Source organism: Leuresthes tenuis, unplaced genomic scaffold (assembly GCF_036924035.1).
Source record: "Leuresthes tenuis unplaced genomic scaffold, fLeuTen1.0.hap1 SCAF_7, whole genome shotgun sequence".
In the NCBI taxonomy this organism is placed as follows: Eukaryota; Metazoa; Chordata; class Actinopteri; order Atheriniformes; family Atherinopsidae; genus Leuresthes; species Leuresthes tenuis.
This window is the reverse complement of record NW_027325361.1, coordinates 10,102,860-10,127,121: the sequence shown is the minus strand read 5'-3', so window position 1 is coordinate 10,127,121 and position 24,262 is coordinate 10,102,860. Positions and strand designations below refer to the sequence as shown.

General features: G+C 38.0%; 1 protein-coding gene across 1 annotated transcript; it reads right to left on the bottom strand.

Moving 5' to 3' along the window:
* Nucleotides 1-452: 452 nt before the first annotated feature.
* fam163ab (family with sequence similarity 163 member Ab) lies at nt 453-23,666 on the bottom strand. The gene is made up of 5 exons (XM_072388668.1): nt 23,203-23,666; nt 5,014-5,115; nt 4,909-4,930; nt 4,313-4,427; nt 453-2,541 (listed from the first exon to the last, which is right to left on the bottom strand). Exons 4-5 carry the CDS (start codon nt 4,403-4,405, stop codon nt 2,143-2,145), a joined length of 492 nt encoding a protein of 163 aa, XP_072244769.1. The 5' UTR covers nt 4,406-4,427; nt 4,909-4,930; nt 5,014-5,115; nt 23,203-23,666; the 3' UTR covers nt 453-2,142.
* Between the last annotated feature and the right edge of the window lie 596 nt (nt 23,667-24,262).

Below are 24,262 nucleotides of genomic sequence, written 5' to 3'. Positions count from 1 at the left end.
ATAATTTCTACAGAAGAAATAAATAAACAAGCGCTTGTTGTCTTGAATTTCACTAAATTTAACTCTTGATCCTTTTTTTTTGAGTGGCTTCCTTTGTCACTTTGAGTGACTGCAAAAAAAATGTGAAGACAGGCATGAACCATGTTTGTCTTGTGATGGGGAACCACTGGGGTAAATGAATGCTTTGTTCAGAAAAGTAATTTTACTATTTGGTAGCGGTTATTCTCGTGACAGTCATTACTGAAACGTCAAACTTAATGCTGCCCTCGGGGTACGGGATAACACAATCACAGAAAACTTTACTTTCCTCTGTTTCCAATCTCAAACTTGTGATTGAATATATTATGCATAAAAATTTGTGTTTGTGCATGCATGGATTTAATCAATAATCATGCAAAAAGTCAATTCAAGCAGTTACAAATCTTTAATTCTCAAAAGTTAACACCATGTTACTATTTCTGTTTTTATCACGTACGATTTCTTTTAACCACATTTTTAAAAATCTTTCTTCTATGTTTTCAAAGATAAGCGCTTAAGTAAGTAGTAAAATAGACAGCTAGTACAATGTCTAAATGAATAAATGAATGACAATAGAGGCAAAGTGGACGTCGACATGGAGAAATATCAGTTGTGTACTCTAACATAATCTAGCCCAACTTGTCTCTCTTTTAACAGTTTTCAATACATTTATTCACTTTTGTTAGTTAATCCAGAGCAAACCACTTTGGATGTGAAGTTGTCTGTTGAATATATTTAAATTTAACTGATGAAAACTTCAGCTATGCACTGCTGAAAAGAATTAGGGGAAAAACACATTTTTTGGCTAAATGCTTGTATTAAAAAAAATGTCTCAAAACTCTCAAACTTTATCACACCATGCAAGTTTGAAAGGTTCCTTGCACTGCTTACTCAACCTCAACTCCTAAAGCCTGTACACAGAAATATAAAGACCAATTCCACCAGGAACCTAATTGAGGATGGGAAGTGATGTAGTTAGGAAAATGAGAACTGTGTAAAAGCTTTCAATCTCATAAATGTGTAACACAGACCTTCTTACAATATGAAAAAAAGAGAAACTACATAGTTATTTGCATCTCAAATATTCATTGTCAGAGTAGTACAGGAGTGAAGGGGGAGTGTGTAGACAAATAGCACAAACCAGTAAATTACTCTCCCTCTCTGAAGATGTTCAGATCCCAGCGTGCATCACTCTCAATGGAGAAAACTTCAGGATCGAGAGATTGCTTCCTAGGTAATATTTACACGTCAAACTTTTTGCATCAGTGTCAGTAAAGAAAAATGAATAAAGTTAATTTTAAGCGTACCACCATTGCATTCATGGGCTCAGGCTCTGCTGCTTCATTACAGGTTTCCCAACGAGAGGAGAGACATTAAACTTCTGTGTCCATGTTCCTTTCTTTAAATGCTTGTAAGTCTATCTACAAGTGCAGCATCAAAACATCTCACAAGGTGGACACAGTGCTCGCAATATACCCCAAATAATGCTTAAGGGATAACAACTGATAAACGTAGACTGCAAGAGATGAAGAGCTGCAGTAGTTCGCTGGACATCTTGCATAGAAAAATCTCTGGTTGTCCTTCCTCCCGTACATTTTCTTCAGCCCATATTTCCAGTAATCCAAAAAGAGACGTTGACTTTTCCTTCTGTGACTTTTTCAAAAATATTTCACTTCCTTTTCTGCTCATCTTGACAAGCAGAAAGTTACTGTTGGGAAGATGTGTTGCACAGAAAAATCCTAAATGATCTCAGACAGCCCTCAGTTGTTAAACACACAGTATACAGTCAAAAGGCTTTATTTTTGTGTAGGAGCATAAAAGGATGTTTTCTCACAGACACAGTTCATCTACCACCAATCACAGAATAATTACTACTTTTGTGAGCATAGAAACTTTAAATGTAATGGCATGATATGAGCAATTGTTTAAAAGGGATTGTTTCTAGTCACTTTAATCATCAGCAGCTGATTGAGACAGTTTGATTATTTCTCTCAGAACCCCTTACTGTAAATAAATGTGTCGCCTCCACAAACTCACCGGCAGCTACAGTGAGAGTCAAAATGATTTCTGTGGTTGTGTTAGTGGTGGTGCTGGTAAGTGTGAGTGTGTGGAAACGTTGGGCGGTCACACCTCGGTGCTGATGGCTCGGGTGTTGGTGTAAAAATCAGGAGGCCGGCCTCGCTGAGTGTCTCTCAGCAGGGGGCCTCGCACAGCAGGCAGCGGAATCGCCAGCGCCTGGTTGTCATAGTGCGTGGGCATGTAGGTGATGCGCTCGCCGCCGTTGCGCATCTCATCAGTGGTGCGGATGTAGAAGGGCGAGTCATACGGTGAGCAGCTGGGACAGTAGCTGCGTCGACCCCCTGTAGGTTTAGTGGGATTGGAAGATTTGGGCGGCTCTGGTGGCGACAGAGACAGCGGATTGATGATGGGTCCATCCAGGCCGGAGATACTGCAGGTGTTGCAGGCAAAATGTTGCTGAGAGATGGAGCCGCTGTCAGACCCATTCTTCTTACAGCAATAGTACTACAGAGAAAGAGTTTTGGTGTGAAAGAAGTTCATGATAGGTCAAACACTGAATAACAAAAATAAAGTAATATATTTAAATATATATAAATAAATAAATAATTCAACACTTTAACGTCTGCACTGAGAAAAAAAACGTTTCTCTTGACTTTTTAATTTGCTTTTGGCAATAATAATGAGAATCAGTGTTTTTTTTCTATTTATTTCTTTTAGCATCACATAGCAAAACTGAGTGGCACAGATAGTTTAGGTTGGTTTAGAGCAGGACATTAAAGGGATCATTCTCCTGTGATTCACTCATTTGCTAAAAGTAACTACTATAAAAACAGTTTTATTAAGCAGTGTCTAACGCTCAATTATAATTATCATAAATAAATAAATCATTTGCATTGCACTTTTCTTAACAATGTTAAAGTGCTTTACAAGAAGGGGTGAGGTAAGTTAATGGGGTGAACTGATAGGTTTGGATGGATGTTCTCAAGAACACAATAATAAAGTGTTTGCCGAATGCATCAGACATTGCCAAAAACTTTTTTCAAAGAGGGAGGTTTTTAAGGATGGATTTGAGGGTAGCTGAAGACTTAATGTGTCTGATTTCAGTGAGCAAAGAGCTCCAGAAGATGTAGTGCTCTAAAGCAAAACGCCCTTTTTCCCTTCGTCTCATATCATTGTCTGGGAATAGTTAGCAGAAAACTGTGGATCTCAGAGGTTGGGAGGGCACATACCAGGTCAAAAAGTCTTAAATGTTTCTGGGTGCAGCACTATTTTAGGCTTTAACCGTCTGAGGGTTAAAGGTGAGCTGTAAGATTTTGGAATTAATTAAACGGCTGAAAGAAGAGGGCATTTTGAAAGTCAGTAGTGAAAAGAAATGACCTAATTTTTTAGATTATGTTAAACTGGAAAAAACAACACTAAACAACATGTTTGACTTGAAACTGAGGTCAGAATTATATATTTTTTCTACACTTTGCAGCTTTGGTTGTATCATTTGGTCCATATCTGAGACCTGATAGCTTACCCAATAAATAACAGCAAAGAGTTTATCTGTTATTTCAATATATTGACACAGTTTTGTATAACTATTCAGAATGAAAATAAGTACCATAAGGCAGAGTGTCTATGGATTTAATGTATTTTGTTATTGCCGTGTCAAACTGAAACTTGTGGTTATATTAGCTCACTTACAAACCATGTATAGTGTAAAATGACATAACCATGAGCCTAATACACAGTGAGAAATTACTGGGGAGACTCACTGTGTCAGCCATCGAAAACGTCTGGGCTGTACTGAAAACTATACATTTCTACAGTAACCCATAATACAAATACCTCTGCTTGGGAGACCAATATTTCATGGTGTCAGCCTTAAATACTTTTATGTCCCTGATGAACATTTGCTTTTGGAAAATACATACATACTGTGTGATGTTTCCCCATCCTAATTTGAATTTTTTTGTCTTTGCATTTCACCAACTTTTGCCTCCTGCTGAGTAATCCTTTCTTATCTGAGTGCACTTTGTTATTGTTCATGTTCCTGGTTGGTATTATGTTTCTCCAGTTTCCTTATTCCCCCCACATTTCCCTTGCCTGTTTCCTCTGTACTGCTGACTGCCTCCCTACGCTTGACCTTCACCAGTTTATTAAGCTTCCAAACTCTTGTCAGGCATCCTGCTTCTGGATCTTCCTTCTGGCCAAATCTAATCTAATAATTCCAAGTACTGACATGTCATGTACACATCTGATGTATCAAACACATATGGTGAAGTCATACCTGGAGTCTACAATAGCAGAGCACGGCTATGATACACAGAAGTATCACTGTGGCCAGTATTCCTCCAGTTATGACAACAGTTCCAGCTGTCATCCGACCAGCTCTCCATCAAACTCTGACATGAGCACAAGAAGTGAAAACATCAGCATTTTAGTGCTCAGCAAAGGACACAAAGGTCAACAATCATGTGAATACAGATGCAATGTAGTTAAACTGCACATGCAAGGGTAGTAGGGTGCTGTTTTAATAGATAACATATGTCACTGTATCCAAGGTGAAAAATGTTACAACTTTTATTTGTTTTAATTCCTTGAGTTTTCATGTCGTGCACTACTTTATGCAATGTTTGGTTGTGAATAAAATGTTTTGCCTTCATCACCAAATTGCAAGCTGAATATATCTAAGTTTGTGCGAATATGAAATGAAAATAACTTGACATGAATAACTACAAATATCTGTAGCTGAATACAGAATATACAGTAAATGCCCAGAAATGCAAGCGGGTAGAAATCACATCATTCCAGGTCACTAAAAACACACTGAGAAAGTCCGGATTTTTCATTCATTTGCCTGGTTGGGAATGTCGCTATACTCACGTTCAGCAAAGTTGCTTAACACCTGAAAGCAGACAAATAAAGATATCATTTAAAAAGACTGACAGATCGATAATATAGGCAGGAAGGTATATTGGACAAACTTACATCAGAGGAGTGTTTTAAAGGTTGTATGGGCGAACAGAAGCCAAATGAGAGTTCAGTGGCAAGAGATCACACTGCCTGATAGCCAACGCTGTATGAACATATCTGCAAGAAAAAACATTGAGGGGGAGAGGTAAGGAAGCAGGGAAGATGAAAAGGATACTTAAGTGTAACTGAGTACCTCTAACTTTATTTCTCCACAAGGTGGCACCAGGAGTACAGAATAATCTCTCTCAAACAGGCTAATGCCTTGTTAAAGTCATTCCCTCTTTAGAAGGATAGAATAACTAGGAGTGAACTAAAAGGAAGAAAATAATAGACCGCTGTTGTCTTAAAATATAAGCTCAACTGCTGAACATATCAAAGTGTTCAAATAGAACAAAATCCATATTGCTGAGCAATGTCTCTGCCATTCACACTGAAGTACACACAAACACACATGTGCAGCATCACAGGACAGCGGCAGTAAAAGTGATTTAGGAACAAGGGGTCCAGTTGATTGGGGTTTTACTGTGGTCTGTAGTCTGAGGCTTGTCGAGGTGAAGTGAAATCTATTGGCGCTGATAAAAGCATGAGCCATACCAGATTAGGGTGGAGGTCAAAGGCACCTCGGTGTATGGGGAGAAAAAGGGGACATAATGGGAAAAAAAGAATAAATGAAGGACCATTTCTGGTACTCAAATGTGTCGGGGTCAGCGTAGACTCATGGGTTTCTGTGTGAGCTCATTGAGCTCATTTATCAGACTGTCCCTTCACATATCTTCTGTTTGACATTCGAACACACTGACCTGTGTGTTTGTGTGTTATGTTTTAATGTGAGCATGAGCGTAATTTGATAGATGGCGTGCATCACAGCTCTATGATGACCATCCTATCTACCTACGGTCAGGGCCGAAGAAAAACAGAGATGAGGAGCTGCTTTAATCTGCTCTGACTCATTTTTTATACCTGAAGGAGGACTTGTAACACCATTCAAAAAGACGGAGATCTATCAAATTTGCAAGATCCCCATTGGACACTATACACTATTCATTCCAGTCCATTCTCACTGGGTACATACTGCAGACTGATAATGATGTTGGTTTTTCAGACCTCATTAACATGCCACCTTTTTATTTTGTTTTTCTTTATATGTATATATTCATCTATATACATATAGATGTATATATGTATATATATATATATATATATATATATATATATATATATATATGTCTTGACTTCAGCAGCCATTACAATAGAGCTGACAGAGCAGGACAGTTTTCTGGATGAAAATCTTCCATTGAAACATGATATTTTTTTAAAATTATGATTCTGTAAGTCATCTCAAAAATATATAAATAAACTTACACAAAGGCGGCTGAACATCTGATTATGTGTTGTTTATCTAATGTAAGAATCTGCATCAGTTTCTTCATGACATGCACAACGGTCCAGGACTACTGTAATTCTGAGACTGGGCTTATTCCAGGGGCTGTGATGTGAACATCTACCCAAGCAACAAACTCATTAACCATGTTTCTGTCAGAAAGTACACTACCTTCCATTATTTTTGGAGACCAAACAGGATGGCAGCTGACATGTTCTTCTTACAACCATTCATCAGAACTCTACTCCAGCTCATGAGATCACAGTCTCAGCACACTGAACTATTTCTCATAACTAATACCAGCATACTGACTTATATTGCAAAGGGGAAATGTAGTCACTGTTGTCACCACATCATCCTTTACTCAGACACACAGACACAAAATAACACACAGATTTGTTTTTATCTCCTGTTTACATGTTGCTCTGCAAGCACTTTGAGACAAACTTGTTAGTTAGATTAATTTGAGTTTTCTTGACAAACTATCCAAGTCAGCACACACTATTCACACACACACACACACACACACACACACACACACACACACACACACACACACACACACACACACACACACACACACAAACACACACACACACACACAAGCTATTCCAGGCAGAACAAAAGCTGGATCAGTTACTATTGGGTCCAGATTATTGAGGCTCCTAAACTAGACATTCACTGCCTGAAGAGCTCTGAATACTGATAAGACTCCCATACATACAAAGACAAACATACAGAGTTCAAAGACATATACTTGAGTATCCTAATAAAACATCCATTAGAGTTTTCTTTGTATTGAGCATGACTTAAGTGTTCAAAAGGCAGGGGCATTTCATTAACTAAGTAAAACCACTAAACCTCAGTACTCACCATAAACATCTAATCCAATTAGAGCTGACACTGCAGTGTAATACATGTAAAGTCCATCTGAATTCCTCTTCGTTTCAGGAAGTCATGCTCTTTGCAGCAGTTTGCAGTGCTGTGCAAACATAATCCAGAATGAAAGATAGGGGCTCGAGTTATTTTCCGGGCTTCACAGATTGAAGGAGAAGCTGCATTTTGTTCCTGGACATTTTTTTAATCTCCAGAGACTTTCCAAACCCTTCACTTCTCACACATCAGAAATATGCTGAACAAGCCTCAGAGTTGGGAATAAAACTCTGTAACTCCATCTCCATCCAACAAACAAACAAATAAATAAATATGTGTTTCCGTCAGGTGAATGAATAGATGACTAAATTCATTCCATATGCCACCTTGTTGTAAATTGGAGCTGCAGTGCATTCCAGGCTCAGATACTCGACACTATATTCATTTTTGACAAGTCATTATTTTTCTTAAAGCAAGCAACCACAAAATTTAGGCCTGAGGCAACAATTTCCCACTCTGACACTTATCAGTCATCATGACGGCTTTATAAGTGCACGTCTGGATAAGTGTAAGAAACACTGGTTAGATGACTAAATTCATTCCAATGACAACATTTTGCAGTTGGATGCAGATTGCTTCACCTTGATGCAAATAACTGATCAATGACTGATCACAACACTGCAGGTGGATAAAGTAAGCGCACCATGTTCTTAAAATATACACTTCTGTAAAATAGTAGAGAAAAATGCTTCAAAAACATTAAGAGGCATGACCTTTGCCTTTGCAAACAGACAGATTTTTGTGTTGGGGTGATAGTCCGTAAATATCTGGGAACTGAGCAGACCAGTTGCTGGACTTTTAAAGAGGAATATTATCCCATTATTGTCTGATAAACGATTTTAGCTTCATAACAATCCTGGGTGTTCTTTGTCGTATTTTGTGTTTCATGATGCACCAACATGTTTCCAATGGGTTGTTTACTCCAAGCATTACTGTTTGTAAGGTAAAAACCGATAAAACATGACCGAGGTGAATCTCTGGATACTAGTAACACAAGTACAAGCAAGAACAAAAGCAACACAGAAGAAAAGAAACAGATATTAAAGACTAACAGAAGTCTTCAAGGTCAAAGGCAATTCAAGCATCTATTGCCTTATTTAACTGCTGAACAATCCACACTCACAGTTCTTTTAAACCTTATCTAGATTCTACAAAGCACCTTACAACATGTTTCTCATTCATGCAAACATACACCACTCATACAATGTCGCTCACTTTTTTGCACATTGAGGGGCTGAGGATCGGATTACCAACGTTTCAACTGGAAAATGATCTTGCTACAGTCAGAGCCATAAGCGCTCCAGTTTTAATGTTGAAGATTTACAATCTTTCTGTGTAGTTGGAAGTAAGGGCTTTAATGACATGACACTGTTTGTACACTGGAGCTGCAGCGAAAGATAGCAAATGGACAGTGCTTTACCACCAAATGTGTGACATACTTGTGTGTCAAAGTAAAGAACAGAGTCAAACAAAAACAATCAAATGCAGCAGTATCAAAGTAAAGAACTGAGTCAAACAAAAACTATCAAATGCAGTTTCCTGTTCACTATGAGGTACCAAAAATACTTGATTCCTTGATATTTTATCAACTAGATATGTTTAGTGGTTGCTATTCAATGCCACATTTATAGAAACGACGATTTGTTTGAATTTACAGTTTAAAAATTAATATCGTGGTAAAGTTAGGTTAAAATCTGTATCAGACTGCATCAAATCGAATAAAATCAAATCCAACCAGATTGTTGGTTTAAAAATACCTCACGCCTCAATCGTATTCTAATCCATGTGTCTAGATACACATCTATTTTTTTTTATAAAGGAAAGACACACACCCCAAAAATTAACTGCACAAGAAATCTGTCATGAACTGTACTTAAAAAGCTCTTTCACACATTAATGAAATGAGAGAAGCGGCCGTGGGCGATCTTTGTTCATTTGACCCAAAAACATGTGTGAGTCTAACAATAGTACCTTCCAAATATCATTTAAATTACACTTATCCCATCTGGAGAAGCTAGGGAATAGTACTGTGTTAGAGTCCTGCACTAACATAAGTGAACATGTTTGAACTTGTAAGATCTTTGGGCTGAACTATGAATACACTCAGCTGCTCTATTTACTTTTATAAATGTCCTGTGATACTTGTTCCTTTGTCAGACCCAAATCCTATCTGATCAATAAAAAAAACCAAAAACACACCATCAACTCTATGGCTGCTATAGAAAACAACTCACGCATCCAAACAGGATCCATGGTCACAGCTGAAATGTAATTAGTGTAATCCTGTTATCTGGTGTTCCAAAAGTTTTCCTCTATCTGCATCCTCTGTCTCTCTCGTCTTGCAGCCCAGTATAGTTTGTGTTTTTTGGATGAGTGTGGATGGAAATGTATGTCTGTGTGCCTGCACTGGGTGTAAAAAACAAGCAAATGAGGGGGCTGGGAGTGGGGGGATGTTGGTTTAGAAATTGCGAAGGTGGAATCACAGGTAAAACAAAACTATTTAGCCTGACAGGGAAATTTTACACAGTGAAAGCACTGAGCGAGATCACTACATGACTGTTTGGATTGCCAGATTTCTGGTAATGTTTCATGCTGATAAGTTCATGTTTAGTCGACAAGAGAAATGTAACAAAACACACTATGACCTACGTCTTTACTACATTGTTTCAGCATTTGCCGATCGGTTCTAAACACAACTGGATTTAAGTCTGATTTGCCAAGTTTAATGCAGCGGTGGAGGAAACATAAAAAAAAAATCACCAAAATCAGTACGCTTCATAATCTGAGGAGCGAACAGAAATAAATGATAAAAAACCAGTCCACTTTGTTAACCAAATTCCCTCTTGTTACTTCTAAATATATGCACATCATTTTAAAATTCACTCCTCTTTGTTTGAAATCCTGTCTGTACAATGCCTGAACCACATAGGAAAAACATCATTGTATGGACTCACATCAGAGTAGGTATTTTTATAAGTAATTTCAACGTCTACAGTTCTACACCGAGTGCTGTCACCCTGTAAAGTAAATCTGCTTTCAAGTTTGAGTGTGTGTAGAAAAGAAAAAAGACAAAGCTTCACAAAAGCAAGTTTATAGATACAGAGAATAAAACTGTGCGTAAAACTTAGTGCTCAAAGTTCCCACTCTGTGTGTGATTTCAACATGTTAGCAGCCGCAAATCAGATTTGATGCCTCATAATCCAAACAACACGTGTCTTGAATCTTACTTTCAGTGTTTGCTACTGCCCACTGAATCTGCAAGCCTTTTTGCAGACAACAATAACAGAAAATCTATATTTTGTGAGACCACTCAGGAGACCACTTTGAGACACATAAACAATTCTGAAATGGCAGCTATCACAGCAAATTTGTGGATAAAATTTAGCTCAAGAGGACGACATACATTTGTTTAGCTATTTAGGAAAAGACTGAGAGGGAAAAGAAATGCTAGATGGCTAAATTTACCTATTTTAGCAAATATTGCTAGTAGTGCTGCAGATACATATAAGCAAAGAGCCACATGGAATCAGATAGGAGCATCCTCATCATGTATGTATATCCATCTGGGACACAAATCAGATTTGAAAATTGAAATTGATCGTAAGATTTCTGTTTCCACACAGCCCTGGAAGAATCGGATATAAGTCACATCAAGGGAGGAAGAAAAAAAAAAACTGGATTTTTGTCACTTCACTCTTGTAATATGAATGTAGGTCCTGTTAGATCTTTACTCCTCAAACTGAAGAGAAAAACTGTTCAATCAATCATAGGGTAGATGGTTCTGTTGTTTTCCTCTGAGCTTAATATGTATACATGTATACTTTGTCCTTTTGGATGAACTTAATAAATTTGTTTGTCACCAACTGAAGCATTTAATTGAAATCATCATTTTTTCTTCAATATACAATAATTTTTTTAGGTAAAGCAGCTTCTCTAATGTTTCCTGTCATATAAACATAAATTAATATAGCAACCTTAACAGAATAGTAGTAGTAATAGTAGAAACCCGGCTGAAATCTGACAGGCCACTAAAGCAGCCTTGTCCAGTCACTGGTGGCTTGACTCATTATTGATAAGTATATGTTAATTTACTGTGTACACTCCTTGAGATAAGACTAAAAAAGACAAATTGGATGTTGATATATTCAACAATACCTAAATGCAGCAATGTGCATGGATGATGGACATACACTTTTTTCTTTTTACAATACCCCGTTTATGTGTAAATTGACTTCCTGGATATAAACACTTGCACTTTACTCTGAAAACCTTCATGTAGTGAGGGACCTTTAGGAGCTCAACCAACCGTTATGCCATCTTCCCTCTAAAGCTGTTGCAGCATTTATGGCCCAGAAAGCAGAGATTGATGACACTGAACATTTTTGTTCAATTACTTGATTTTGCTCAGGGTCATTAGGGGCAGAAAATGCAGTGAATGTGAAGAACCACTCTCCAGAATGATCCTCTTGGCCCTATGAATGCACATAACAGTGAGAGTGCTTTGTCCCTGTGAAGCTGGAGAGAGATGAGACAATAGAGAGTTGGGATACAGTTTGAGTCTTTTTCTCAGTACAGCTTGATCCATGTTCTGAAGCCATATACACTGCTGGCAGATTTATAACCACTGAACATTATATGCTCTTATGCAGCTCTCTGGGCTTCTGTACTGTACAGTCTGCCAGCTCCTGATTCAGCTTTTCCACATGCTGGCTGTGACTCAAGATGTGGTGACTACCTCTACTCACATGGCAAATGAAAAGTGTTTAACTGTCCTTCTGTACTTTTTTCATTAACACATCTAAATTGATTTCCTCCCTTTTCATACCAGAAGAACACTTAATATCCTAGCTGGTATTAGCCCTTCCATCTAACTTTTACCCTTAACTGAGATTTTAGCGCTATTACAACAAAACTGCTCAACTAATGGTACTATTACTGTGATTAATGAATCTTTGGTAACAACTAATAATGTACTCAATGACATCAGCTATGAGTGTTTAAGAGTTATGCTCATTTTAAAGACATTAGAGAAGAAAACAGAGTTTCATTGCTGTTATTGCAGTTGTTTTCAAATCTTTTTATATATCAATCTAACTTTAATGGCTATAAGTATTAGAGAACACATTTTCTCTAAAATATCAGCTCTGTGTCAGTGTATTAAACCATCTCGCACCATTCCTCCTCCCCTCCCCCCCTCTTATGCAGCACAAATTTCACTAAAAATGACAGTTGTTCAACACATCAAACTGTTAAATCCAGTATTTTTCTTTTGAGTTGTTAAAATACTTTTAAAGATACAGAAATCTGAATAAATCTGTGTATACAAAGAGACAAAAGTAAAATACCTGTTTTGAATGGACTTGATCTTCAGTTCCTCAGGCAGTACTGCATTAAAAACGGAAATGATTCTGTTGCGGACAGCACCGTAAAGGCTCAGAATCACATCTGTTCATTTTTTTTTAACACAATGTAGTTTGTCTCTGCATCCACGAAGGAAGAACCAAAGACACGCTGCTGCCATCTCAGGGCCCAGGCCTGAGATCTAAGATGGACCGATGTAAAGTGGAAAGCTGTCCCGTAATCTGATGAATCAGAAATTCAGAAAATGTTTGAAAATTATGGACACTGTGTCCTCCACGTTCCAAGAGAGGAACCATGTGGCATCTTATCAGCACAGAGTTCAAAAGCTCGTATCTGATATTATGGGGTTACATTAATGTTGACATGAGATAACCCAATCTCATGAAGGAAATTGATTGAACTACATTATGATGTATTTATATAACGTGATATAACAACACAAAACATTGTAGTTTCACAATGAAGACTCAAAAGCTTAGAATTGCATTGCATGACAAAAAACAACCGCCAAGAGATGAGTTATCATCTCACAATTTACAAACAAGGACTGTGACACTACTACATTTTGAAAAAGAGGACAAATGTGTATATTCCATGTTTTCTCTGGTGATACTGGGCTGCATGAGCAAATCTTTGAAGGCGCCATTGCCAAAAGGCAAAACTGCTCTCCACACAATACCTTTTTTGGGTTTCTTTGGGAGGATTTTCAGAAAGACAAAAACAACATTCTGCACATATTACGTCAGCAAGGCTCTGTATTCTGGGTGTTAAACTGCCAGTAGTCCAGTCTAATCACCCTTTGAAAACAATAAGTGCCTTGTGAAATCAAACTTAATAAAAAAGGACACACCAAAAAGTCGAGCAGCTCATATGTCAAGCAAGGATGAGAAAACATTTTACTTTACTAAAGCTGTAGCATTTTGTCTCCTCAGATTCCAACAGTTTACCGTCTCTACTTTAGTCTGGAGGACATGGCATCCATGAAAATATTTCTGATTCCAAAGGTCTGACAACAGAACCGTTCTCCACTTTGTCTCAGTTAGTTTTAAATAAGCTTTGGTTCAGAGAAAACAGCAGCGCTTCAGGATCATGTTCACATATGGCTTCTGTTTTGTACGATAAAGCTTTAACCTGCATTTGTGGATCATACAGTGAACAGTGTTTAGAGTCACTGATTTCTGGAAGTGTTACTGAGCCCATGCAGTAATTTCCATGACAGAATCATATCAGTTTTCAATGCTGAGCTGCCTGAGGGCCCAAAGATGACAGGCATCCAGTACTGATTTTCATCTGTGTCTCTTGTGCACATTATGTACTGTAGATGATGGAATATTCAAAGTCTTTACAGTTTTATGCTGAGAAACATTATTATACAATTGTAGACAGATTTTTTTATGCTGAAGCTCTACCCATCTTCACCTCTACAAGACTCTACCTCTCTAGGGTGCTCTTTTTATAATCAATAACATAACTTAACTGTTGTCAGTTGGCCTAATTAACTACAACATGTTCCTCCATGTGTTTCTTTTTAGCATCATTTACTTTTCTAGCCTTTTGCTAACTCCATCCCAGTTGTTTTTAAATGAGCTAATATCTTCATGAAATTTATATATTTTTTTCTATTGTGAATGAAACATTGACAAACCATTATATTCTGTGTTTATTCACATTTTACACACACAATTTTTTAGAATTGAGGTTGTTCTTGTTCTCCTACACTGTGTACAAAACTGATCAACACTGGACAGGTTTTCATCTTCACCTGAAGAATGAACATGCTGAGCATCAAAAGTGTCATCAGAAACACTAAACCTGAGTTTGTTAAGATTTCTAACAATTGAAACAAGTAAGCTGGCTGCATCTCACCTTGTGGGAGCTCTTCTAAGCACAGAGAAACTGACTCACTTTCTCTAAACTAGAGAGTTGATTTTCTACAATTCAGATATATTCAAAGAGAAGAACATAAGCAGGAAAAGTACCTGATGTTCAACACGCAGGTTGCTTTGCATTTCCTTATTAACAAGGTTTACAAGGATTTTATTATAACTGCTTAGCTCCTCCCCTGTTGTCCATTGATATGCCAGCTTCTCTTCACATTTGGCAGCAGTGCAGCATCGCTAAGCGCACACCCAGCACAGGGAAGCTGTAATTACTGTACTTCCATTCTGCTGGTCAGCATGGTAGCCTCATAAATAAAAAGAAAAAAGGAAAGATTCTGTCTTTACCGGAATATTGTACCACAAATAATACATTAGTATACATTCACAAGAAAACTTTATGTGCTGGAGTTCAAAAAGTGAGAAAAACAGATGATAAGGGCAGCATGAGGAAAGTAGGGCTGGTTTCGTCCAGGGTAAGAGAAGCAGAAGTAGAAATGAGGGATTCAGTAATATTGTTCTCTTTCCATTAAGAATTAAGCATAAACCTCTGAAGAGCCTCAGGTTTATAGAAAATATTAAACTCTAATAACATAGTCATTAAATATGTGTTATATGAGGAATCGTATCTCATAAATTCTTATCCTGAATGATTTGGGATATTAATTTGTACTGTAATTGTTTCGATGAATACCAATTCACTATGACTAAGACTAACTAGCAATTCTAAATAGTGCTATATAATGTTTACCTCAACATACTTGACAAAAAATATTTTCTTTTGTTGTTCATCTTCAATTGATCACTCCACCAAGTTCTTAGTAAAATGCAGTAACTATGGTTTCCTGTGTTCTATCAGTTGTGGCCAAAGGTAAGAAGTGCCACTAAGTGATGCCATAGAAACAGGCTCTTAATTCTTCATTGGTCTGGAAAATAAATGGCTTCCCTTTCCGATAAATCTGTCTTTACTTAATCTAAGTTCGTAAATTAAGACTAGCATTAATTACTACAGACTAAAACATGTTCGTGAGACCAGCTCTTTCTAATCTATCTCATTACATTTTGCAAAGTCAAACATTCAGTTCCTAACAAGCCTTTCCCACAGCTGTCAATATGCACCACAGCCTGACAATGCCTAAATAGGAATGAACTTCAGCATGTTGGCTAAAAGCCATGAATGTACGACCTTCAGCTCACAGGACAGTTACTGAATCTGCTGAGCCATCCTGCCAACAGTCAGGCAGTCTCACAGATGAGGAAACACTTTCAGAACAAACAGTCTCTCAGATCTCCTCTCACCTCTCAGGCAACAGTCTGACCATTTGAGTGTCATTTATGTTTTCATACACAACAGCAGCCCTGTGTTTCTAGAAAAACTAAACTCTCAAAAACTGCAGAGGAAACTCACGAAATGTGATTTGATTTGATTTGAGGAAAAGTCTATAATCAAAGTAACTTTAATGTGAAGCCACTAAACATATTCGAAAATGGACAGGTCTCTGGAATATTTTACTAAAATAATGACGCAACTTGAAAACTGATGCTCTCATTCTCACTCAGATCAAACAGAGATAGTCTGTGACAGGGTTCATGTGGGAATTTTTCACTTCTTTTACCTGTTTTTTTTTGTCCAAGAAAGAGTTGGTGCATGCATACAGCTTTTAAAAGATTTGATTCATTTTACAAAAACAAGCGTCTGATTTGTGCTTTTACTATTTTTCTACACCATTTACTTATCAGGTGACAGTTACTTTTGAGGACCGTAATCATATTGTTTTCATGTGAAAGTTGACATGGAAGAAATGTGACGCTCAGATCAAAAGGCAAAACAAGTTTCAGGGATGTGTTTGCGTTCCATCATGTCCATGTGTCTTCGTAAGCACTCAGAAGATTAGAACTCCATCTCAAGGTGAGTAAATGACTGTGCGAGTGTCTAAATATCAAGGGATGTTGTCATTTTAACTGTGAGCATAAGTTTGTCATTCTGATTATGTTTGTACGTGTGTTTGTGTGTTTTTTGATGAGTCAGCACAAACACAGCAGCGGTAACATGGCTACGTTAGCAGATAACAGCATTTCTCTTCCAGAGGCCTCCGGCTCTGCCAACAAGACTTCCTCTCTGTGGCCTCGTCTTCACCCAGCACATCTACACTTCAGAGCTTTGATCACATCCACATGCCACAGGGTGTGCACAGTAGTTCTGACAAAGTGTACTCCCAGCCCCCAGAGAGTAAGAGAAAGTAATATGAGCTTTCACTGTCAGTTCAAAGATTTAAAATGAGCATTGTGTGATGAATCATCTTGAATGAAAGAGTCTATATAGTCCAAAAATGATTAGTTCCTTGGACTGAGATAATGAGAAATAGCCAAAGCTGCATGTAATATTAATCCTCATTATTAAACCATCTTTTGATGTCAACCCTTTTTCTCCTCACACTGTCATAATTTTTAATAAAAAACTGATAAAAACTAAAGTTAAATTTAAGAAGCACATCTTTTACTTTTCTTCATTAATTTATGACCCATGAACAGTAAAAAGTTGTATTTTTTAAACAGGTGGCCATCTTTGTTTGAGTCATTCACTCTTGTGGTACTGTACAGACTGAATGCATTTTACACTGGTATCCTGGTCATGATTGGATTTTAGATGTATCCTGCTTACGTGCTGCACATGTCAACATCTTATTCTGCTTTCAGAAAGCTGAACATGCTACCTGGAAAAATCCAGTATATCTTGAACACTGTAGCATGTAAACATTTTGAACAGGTTTGACAGCATTGTCTGCAAAGATCTAAGTGGCTAATGACTGCACACACAGGCTATGAAATCAGGAGCAGCTCACCTATTTATGTAAATGAAGCAATGTTTTATATGACTCACATTAAATCTGAGTTACATAGCTCAGTAGATTTCAGTTAGTGACTGTAATTGGTTTGGATTATATACATTTTAGTGAGTTCATGTCACAAAACATACAGTGAACCCCCTGTTAGCCTTGGATACAAAGGAGAGAGATTATAATGACATGTTAAATATTTGCATGCCAACAATATTTCAATAAAGTAAGTATGGAGATTTCAATTTAAAACCAACATGAGCACGAGCACTTACTGGTTTACTGAAGTTAATATATATATATATATATACATATATATTGTAGGACTGGACTGAGATATTTATTTATTCAGACACTCAGACATGCTCACCTGACTCCCCTGTCAGTCACTGCTGAGAACATGAAGCTTCAGTTCACCTCAACTAGCAATTCATAAGACGATTAAGGAACTTTTTAAACCCCTTCACAGACAGTTAACAACACTGCACTGCTAAAACAGGATATTTCTACTGCACAGCAGGCATACAGTATGTCTCTGTGCCTGTAATCTGTGCAGTCAGTACGACGGCAGCAAGCTGCAAGGAGCTGCACCAGTAAGTGAGCTTTTTCCCCATGCAGTGTTCATCTTGCGTTTACTGAAAAGCTGTGCAGTGGGAGAAAGAAAAAAGCATGAGGCACTCCATCTTCAAGACAAAGCTTTGACTATTTGCCTGGAATTACAGGTGCCATCTGGAGCCTAAAAAGTGGTATTTGGGACAGCCTTACTTTAAGGATACTAGTACTAGTAAAAACACTGCAGATTACCTCAGATTACCTATTCTATGTTCATATGATGTCATTACGTCTACGATGATATTTCTTAGTTGACTGTTTGTCACTAGAGGGCAGTGGTGCAGGCTGCTAATGGCTTTAAGTCAGTCGAATATATATTTTCAACCTCTGGGATATCATATCATATCTTGGAAGATGCCGGTCAGAGTTTATTGCTTACCAGTTCAAACCAGAAACAGCTGGTGTGACATCATTTTAATCTTTGCAAGGTCAGACGTAGGTCAAAAAATAGTTTCTATTCCCCTTACTCTGTGCCAGCCAAAACCACCTCAAGTGACTGTACAATTTTCTTTGTTTTTCCCATTTCTATTCACCTTTTCTGCTTTTCTTTCACATTTTCTAAATGCGAATCAAAAACAGCAACAAAGCCCTGGGATGAGCTGGCAGCCTGTCGCAGGTGTACCCTGCCTCTCGTCGGATGACAGCTAGGATGGGCTCAAGCCTCTCAGGAACCGTGAATCGGATGAATCGGTATAGAAAACACGACAATAAATGAATGAATGAAACAAAAAAAGGAAACCTAGATAATGTTTTCTTTGTTCAAATCAAAGAAAAAGCAGAATGAGAGCAGAAAATACCCACATTTAAAATTGAAATGTTAGTATCTTATAGTTAAAGTTTCTAATATGTTTCAAATAAATCTCATAAAATTCAAGAATAGTAGCTTTTCATCTCCAAAAAAACCCCACAACGTCTCATAACACGGGGCTGAACATTATTTCATAATCTTTAAGTTTAAATGCCCAAATCATGAAAAGTGACAACAAAAGCTGTCAGAGAATGGGTTAAAAGCACAATAATTTCCTCCTAAATGTAGCAGAGCAGATAAGTACACATACAGTAACCTGCTATATATTTGTAATTAAGTAAAACTATTAAATAAATACTTTATATTTGGACAGTTTGTTACCCCAAAAGTCACCAGAATTAAATTTGAGCGTCTGTTTTTTTGTTCTTTTTTTCAAATAAATGTGGTGTAGGAGGGAATGGTCCTGAACTCCACCAGTCTTCTCAAGATATTATCTTGGTTTCATTTATGTATCATAAACTGAGGTTCAGCAACAGAAATACTAATGTTAAATCATTATGATCACCAGATGAGGAAATGGGAGACTGTTGGTCTTTGTGGACAGTGTGCAGCTTGCATTCGAATAAATGGGATGTTTGTATAAAACATCTATCAGGTGAAAGTAGCTTTCACCTCCAGCTCACTGATCATAATAAACCTTAAAACAAGCTGGTCTGACTGAGGCTGATGGACTGCACTACTATTGCTGCACTGCAGTTTGAACATATCTCATCTCACCTTTAATGTCTGGCTATGGTGCACTCAACTCGCAGCTGTATGACAAGAAACACCAATCCGGCAGCCACAAAAAAACCATAAGGGCTTATGAATAATTCAAACACTCCCCCTGAAACACTGAAACACTTTCCCATTGCTGTTTAGTTTTAGATTTTCTCCACTAGCCCCATTCCAACACACACACACATCTGTACAATATATATACACCAGAGTCTTCCATTCATGTTGTCCTAGATAATACACTGAGTGGAGTGTGTCAGCAGAGGTAAGACTTTACAGGCTAGTATTCTGCCTCCAGCAAGAACTGGAGATAGAAATCCAAGAGAGACAAGTCTTCCTTACAGTAACATTGACTTTACTTTAATTTTAAAGAAGAGTCTCATTAAAATTCCTCACACAGCATAGCAGTTTGCTCTATGCTGCTGTTTCCTCAATGCTATATTTCAGCTTTCATTCAATTACCATCTGCATAATGTCACATTCAAAGCCTACAAACCCTCAGATGTTCATCTTGTGTAGGCATGATGCAAGATTGTGGGTCTTGCTTTACAGGAAAGTTCAGCTACTCGTGCTTGACTGGATGAACTAATATGGACCAGCCAACTTCACTCTTTAATTTTACATGTTTTCAAATGTATTTTTAAGTTTCTGAGCATGATTGGATACTTCAAATTAATATGGCTCATCTAGATCAAATAGACTAAATATGATACATCTGTGACCACTGTACTGCTTCTGTTCAGTGAAATCTCAGCATGTCATTGCAGTCAGTTTGTTCAACAGGTTTTAACGAGCTTTCATCTGTCCAAACAAGGTCAACTTGTGTCAGCGATGCTGCAACTGAAGCAAAATTATGAGAAGAGTCTGTTACTTAACTCCAGATACTGTCAACGTCAGAGTTTTTTGAGGCAATGTAGGCCAACAGTTTCCCACATTGAGTGAGATCAAATATCCAGTTCCCCTGCTGGAGAAGCCGTTACAGTACAATTTAGTACTGACAAACCAAATGTAGCTTGGAGTTGTGATTTCAGTTAGTGTTTTGAATTGTTGGCACGTCACACATTTATACAACCTGTGTATTAAATACATTTTGTCTGTTGCTGCTGGGTTAGCTGTGACAACCCTGACTGCAGACTCCTCTGGGAAATCAGCCCACTTCCTGTTTCACCACAGTCACTGGAGGTGGAGGAGCAGAGGGTGGAGGGGAGCAAGGAACAGATAAGAGGATACACTGAGGATACACTCCACAGTTATTTAGTCAGGCTGTAATTTCTTGCCTCCTTTCAAGAGAAATGGGTCACAGTGGTGCAGAGCCTGATGCTACAGTGTGGGAGTTCAATGCTCTTCCCTGACTATAACTGCCATGTTCACAAACTAACAATAACCCAAGTAAAAGGTTCAACAAGAAGGTTTCTTTTGCAACTCCAAGAGAGAAAAAGTTTGCATTTACATCTTCTTAGATTTTTCTGCCTTTGCAGACAATGCAAACGCAATACATTTAACGTTAAGTTTAATCATATATTAATTTTTGCATTTCATGCCTGCAAGTCATTCCAAAAAAAGCTGGGATGGAACAGCACGAGTGCTGAAGTTGAAAATTAATAATTGTTTTACTTAAAACAGGTGATATCAGCAGCTGATTGTAATCATGATTTGGTACAAAAGGCTGAGAAGCAAAAATGGGCAGACGATATCCAGTTTTTCAACAACTGAGGGAGAAAATTATTGTTTGAGAATGATGTTCCTCAAAGAAAGACTGGGCGGGATTTTCATATATCTCTCTCTACAGTGGATAACAGCATAAAACAATTCCCACACTCAGGAGGAATTTCAGTGCGTAAGCTGGACACCAGTGGTCTTCGACTCCTCAGATAGCACAATTGCTATCAAGATCAATAGCTGATATAACCACATAGGCAAGGAATTACTTTGGGAAACCTTTGTAAAGGACTACAACGCAAGAATATTCACAAATTAATTATATTCTCAAAGTTAAAACTTTACTGCACACAAAAAAAAAGAAAGCCTTTTGTTATCCTTCTCCAGAGACAGCGTTGATTTCTCTGGGTTTCGAGCTATCTGGATCTGGATGGACCATCACACAGTGCAAACAAGTACTGTGGAAGACCAATTAGTGTCCCAGATGTGCTCCAAACCAAAGATGAAAAGGACAATACAGACTGTTATTTACAACAAGTCAGGAAACGAGGCTCTGTCATGGCACAAGGTTGTATCTGTGCCCTTGGCAAAGGTAGTTTGTACTTATATGACTGCAGCATTATTACAGTAAAGTATATCTGGAGCAACATATGCAGCCTTTAATACATCGATTTCCGGGATGTCCATGCATTTTTGACCTGTCCCCAAAACAATGAAATGAAATGAAACAATGACGACACCTTAGTGTTGCACATCTTCAGACATCTTTACTGGACAAACAGTCAAAATAGCATCTGAGACCCTTCATCGCTGGAAATCCTCAATGCCAGAATGTCTTTTAAGTGTTGTGAGAAGAATTGGCAAAACATTACAAATTGGTAAAAATGATTAATGTCCAAGTTTGGTCAGAAATGGATACATGAATAATTATGACAAAATGAAATAAAAGTGATAAAACAAAACATGACATATGTCAGGTTTATGTTGTCTGTAATTGGATGAAAGATTAAGCAAGTCTAAGACTTAGTCCATTTTGTTTAGTTTTATTTTTTGTTTGGTTTCCATTTTCCAAACCACCCCACTTTTTAATGATTTGTGGTTTTAAATACTTAACAAGAACACTTTTGCCCATTTGGAAAATTACCAAAGGGCTAAGTCCCAAACCGTTATGTTCTACCACACAGAAAAGCACTGTACTTTCACAGTTCCTAGTGTACATTTTAGTAATTTCCATCATTACAAAGAAATGCACCAACACAATCTTACATGGGGCAAACATACAGGACATGGCAAGCAATTACATCAAGTTTAATCAAATTACTTGAACTGATTATGACAAAAAACAGATCCAGATGGGCAAAAAAAAAACGTGACAATTTCTTTGATTGACTGCAGGGGAAATCACTGTATCTATAAATGGGATTCTTCAAATAGACAATTGAATAGAAACAATATGTTTCCATCATTTAAAAAACAGTGGGATGCAACTGGTTGATAGGAATATTTTTTGGTGTGACCATATGTCACTTGCATTTTGAACTCCAACAGAAGCAGCAACAATGAGAACTGAATTTCTAACCACAGCAGTGTGGCTCCTTTGTTCAACTCACTGACACTCTGGACCTTCAGCTTGGGCTCCTTCTGTCGAAAAGCTACATGTTTGTTTAAATCGTGTGCCATACGTTTCAGTGTCTGTCTTACATAATCCTTTTAGTTAGAAATGATGTACCGGTACTCTTTTCTAAATGAAATGCCAGCAGAAGAGCAGAGCAACAGCGAAATGGCAAGACACCAAGACTAAATCTACTGTTGTGCTGCTCCACTGGCCACATTTCATGCTGTGTATTAAGGTGAACGGGAAATGAGCAAATGTCGCCACTGTATCTGAATGGGTGGGCACCTTTTTTAATCACACGTTACAAAATAAAACACGTTTTTTTTTCAAGTGAAATCTGAGAAATGTTGGGTTTCCTTCAGAAAACCTTGCCATATTCATCCTCTTTTCATCACTGCACATACCTGATTTAGTTACATGGTCCGATAGTTTGCCTCGTTTTAATCCTGTGGAGTCAGACCAAGAAAAGCCACCAGCATCCTTATCGCAGCATGAGGAGCCAAGGAGCGCTGTGCATGGGACTGCGGCGGAACTTCTCCTAGGATGAGCCGGAGTCCGTGGCGCACGACGCCGCCAGGGAAAAAAACAAACACTACCGCTGTGGGGCCAGCACAAAAAGGTCCAAGAGGTCAGACAGAGGGCTGTGGAGACATCCACAACAAGAGGAACATACTCACGCTGCAGGAACCGGAGCTAAAACAAACGACAAACAGGACGAGGACTACACTCCGTGATGAGCGCCTTTTACGCGCATGTAACCTATAAAAACAGTGTCATCGTCACGCACAGCGGTAATCTTTGAAGGACTCCAAGAGAGCAAACAACCACAAGGGACCATGCAATCACTTAAATTCAAAAGGACACATCCAACAAGTGAGGGACAAGGAGGTGAAATGACGGAGTCCGCAGCTGGGCGGACTGAGAGGAGGTGGAGGGAGGAGATGAGCATCACACACAACCTCCCTGGCAAAAGATGTGATATTACACAAGCATACAGCGAAGATATCAGCGGCAATACGGGGTTGATATTAGAGAGGATATTACGACTATATGAAGTAGACTGAAATGTTGTGCGCGTTTGTTTTCACTTTATGAGAACTGCGGTGAGATTTTGAAATATAGTGAACTATTTTAGACCAGAAATCTTGAAATACAGTTTAGCCCTAACGTGGAAGACCCTTTATTAGAAACCATTTAAAAGACCGGGGCCACAAAGCACAAAAAAAGAATGTCTTTCTACACTATCACAGATAGACTGTATGATTTCAGGTGAGTTTTTATAATAGAGCAACAAGTGAACTGAATATGTATGAACATCATTATATTCATACTAGTAGGGGATTTAAAAACACTCCATGCTTTATGCAGATCTTTGCTAGTTACACATAAACTGCTGTTGACTTAGGGATAGAAAATGTATTACCCTGATGTTTAGTTCAGGATGTTTCCATTAAAACAGTGGAT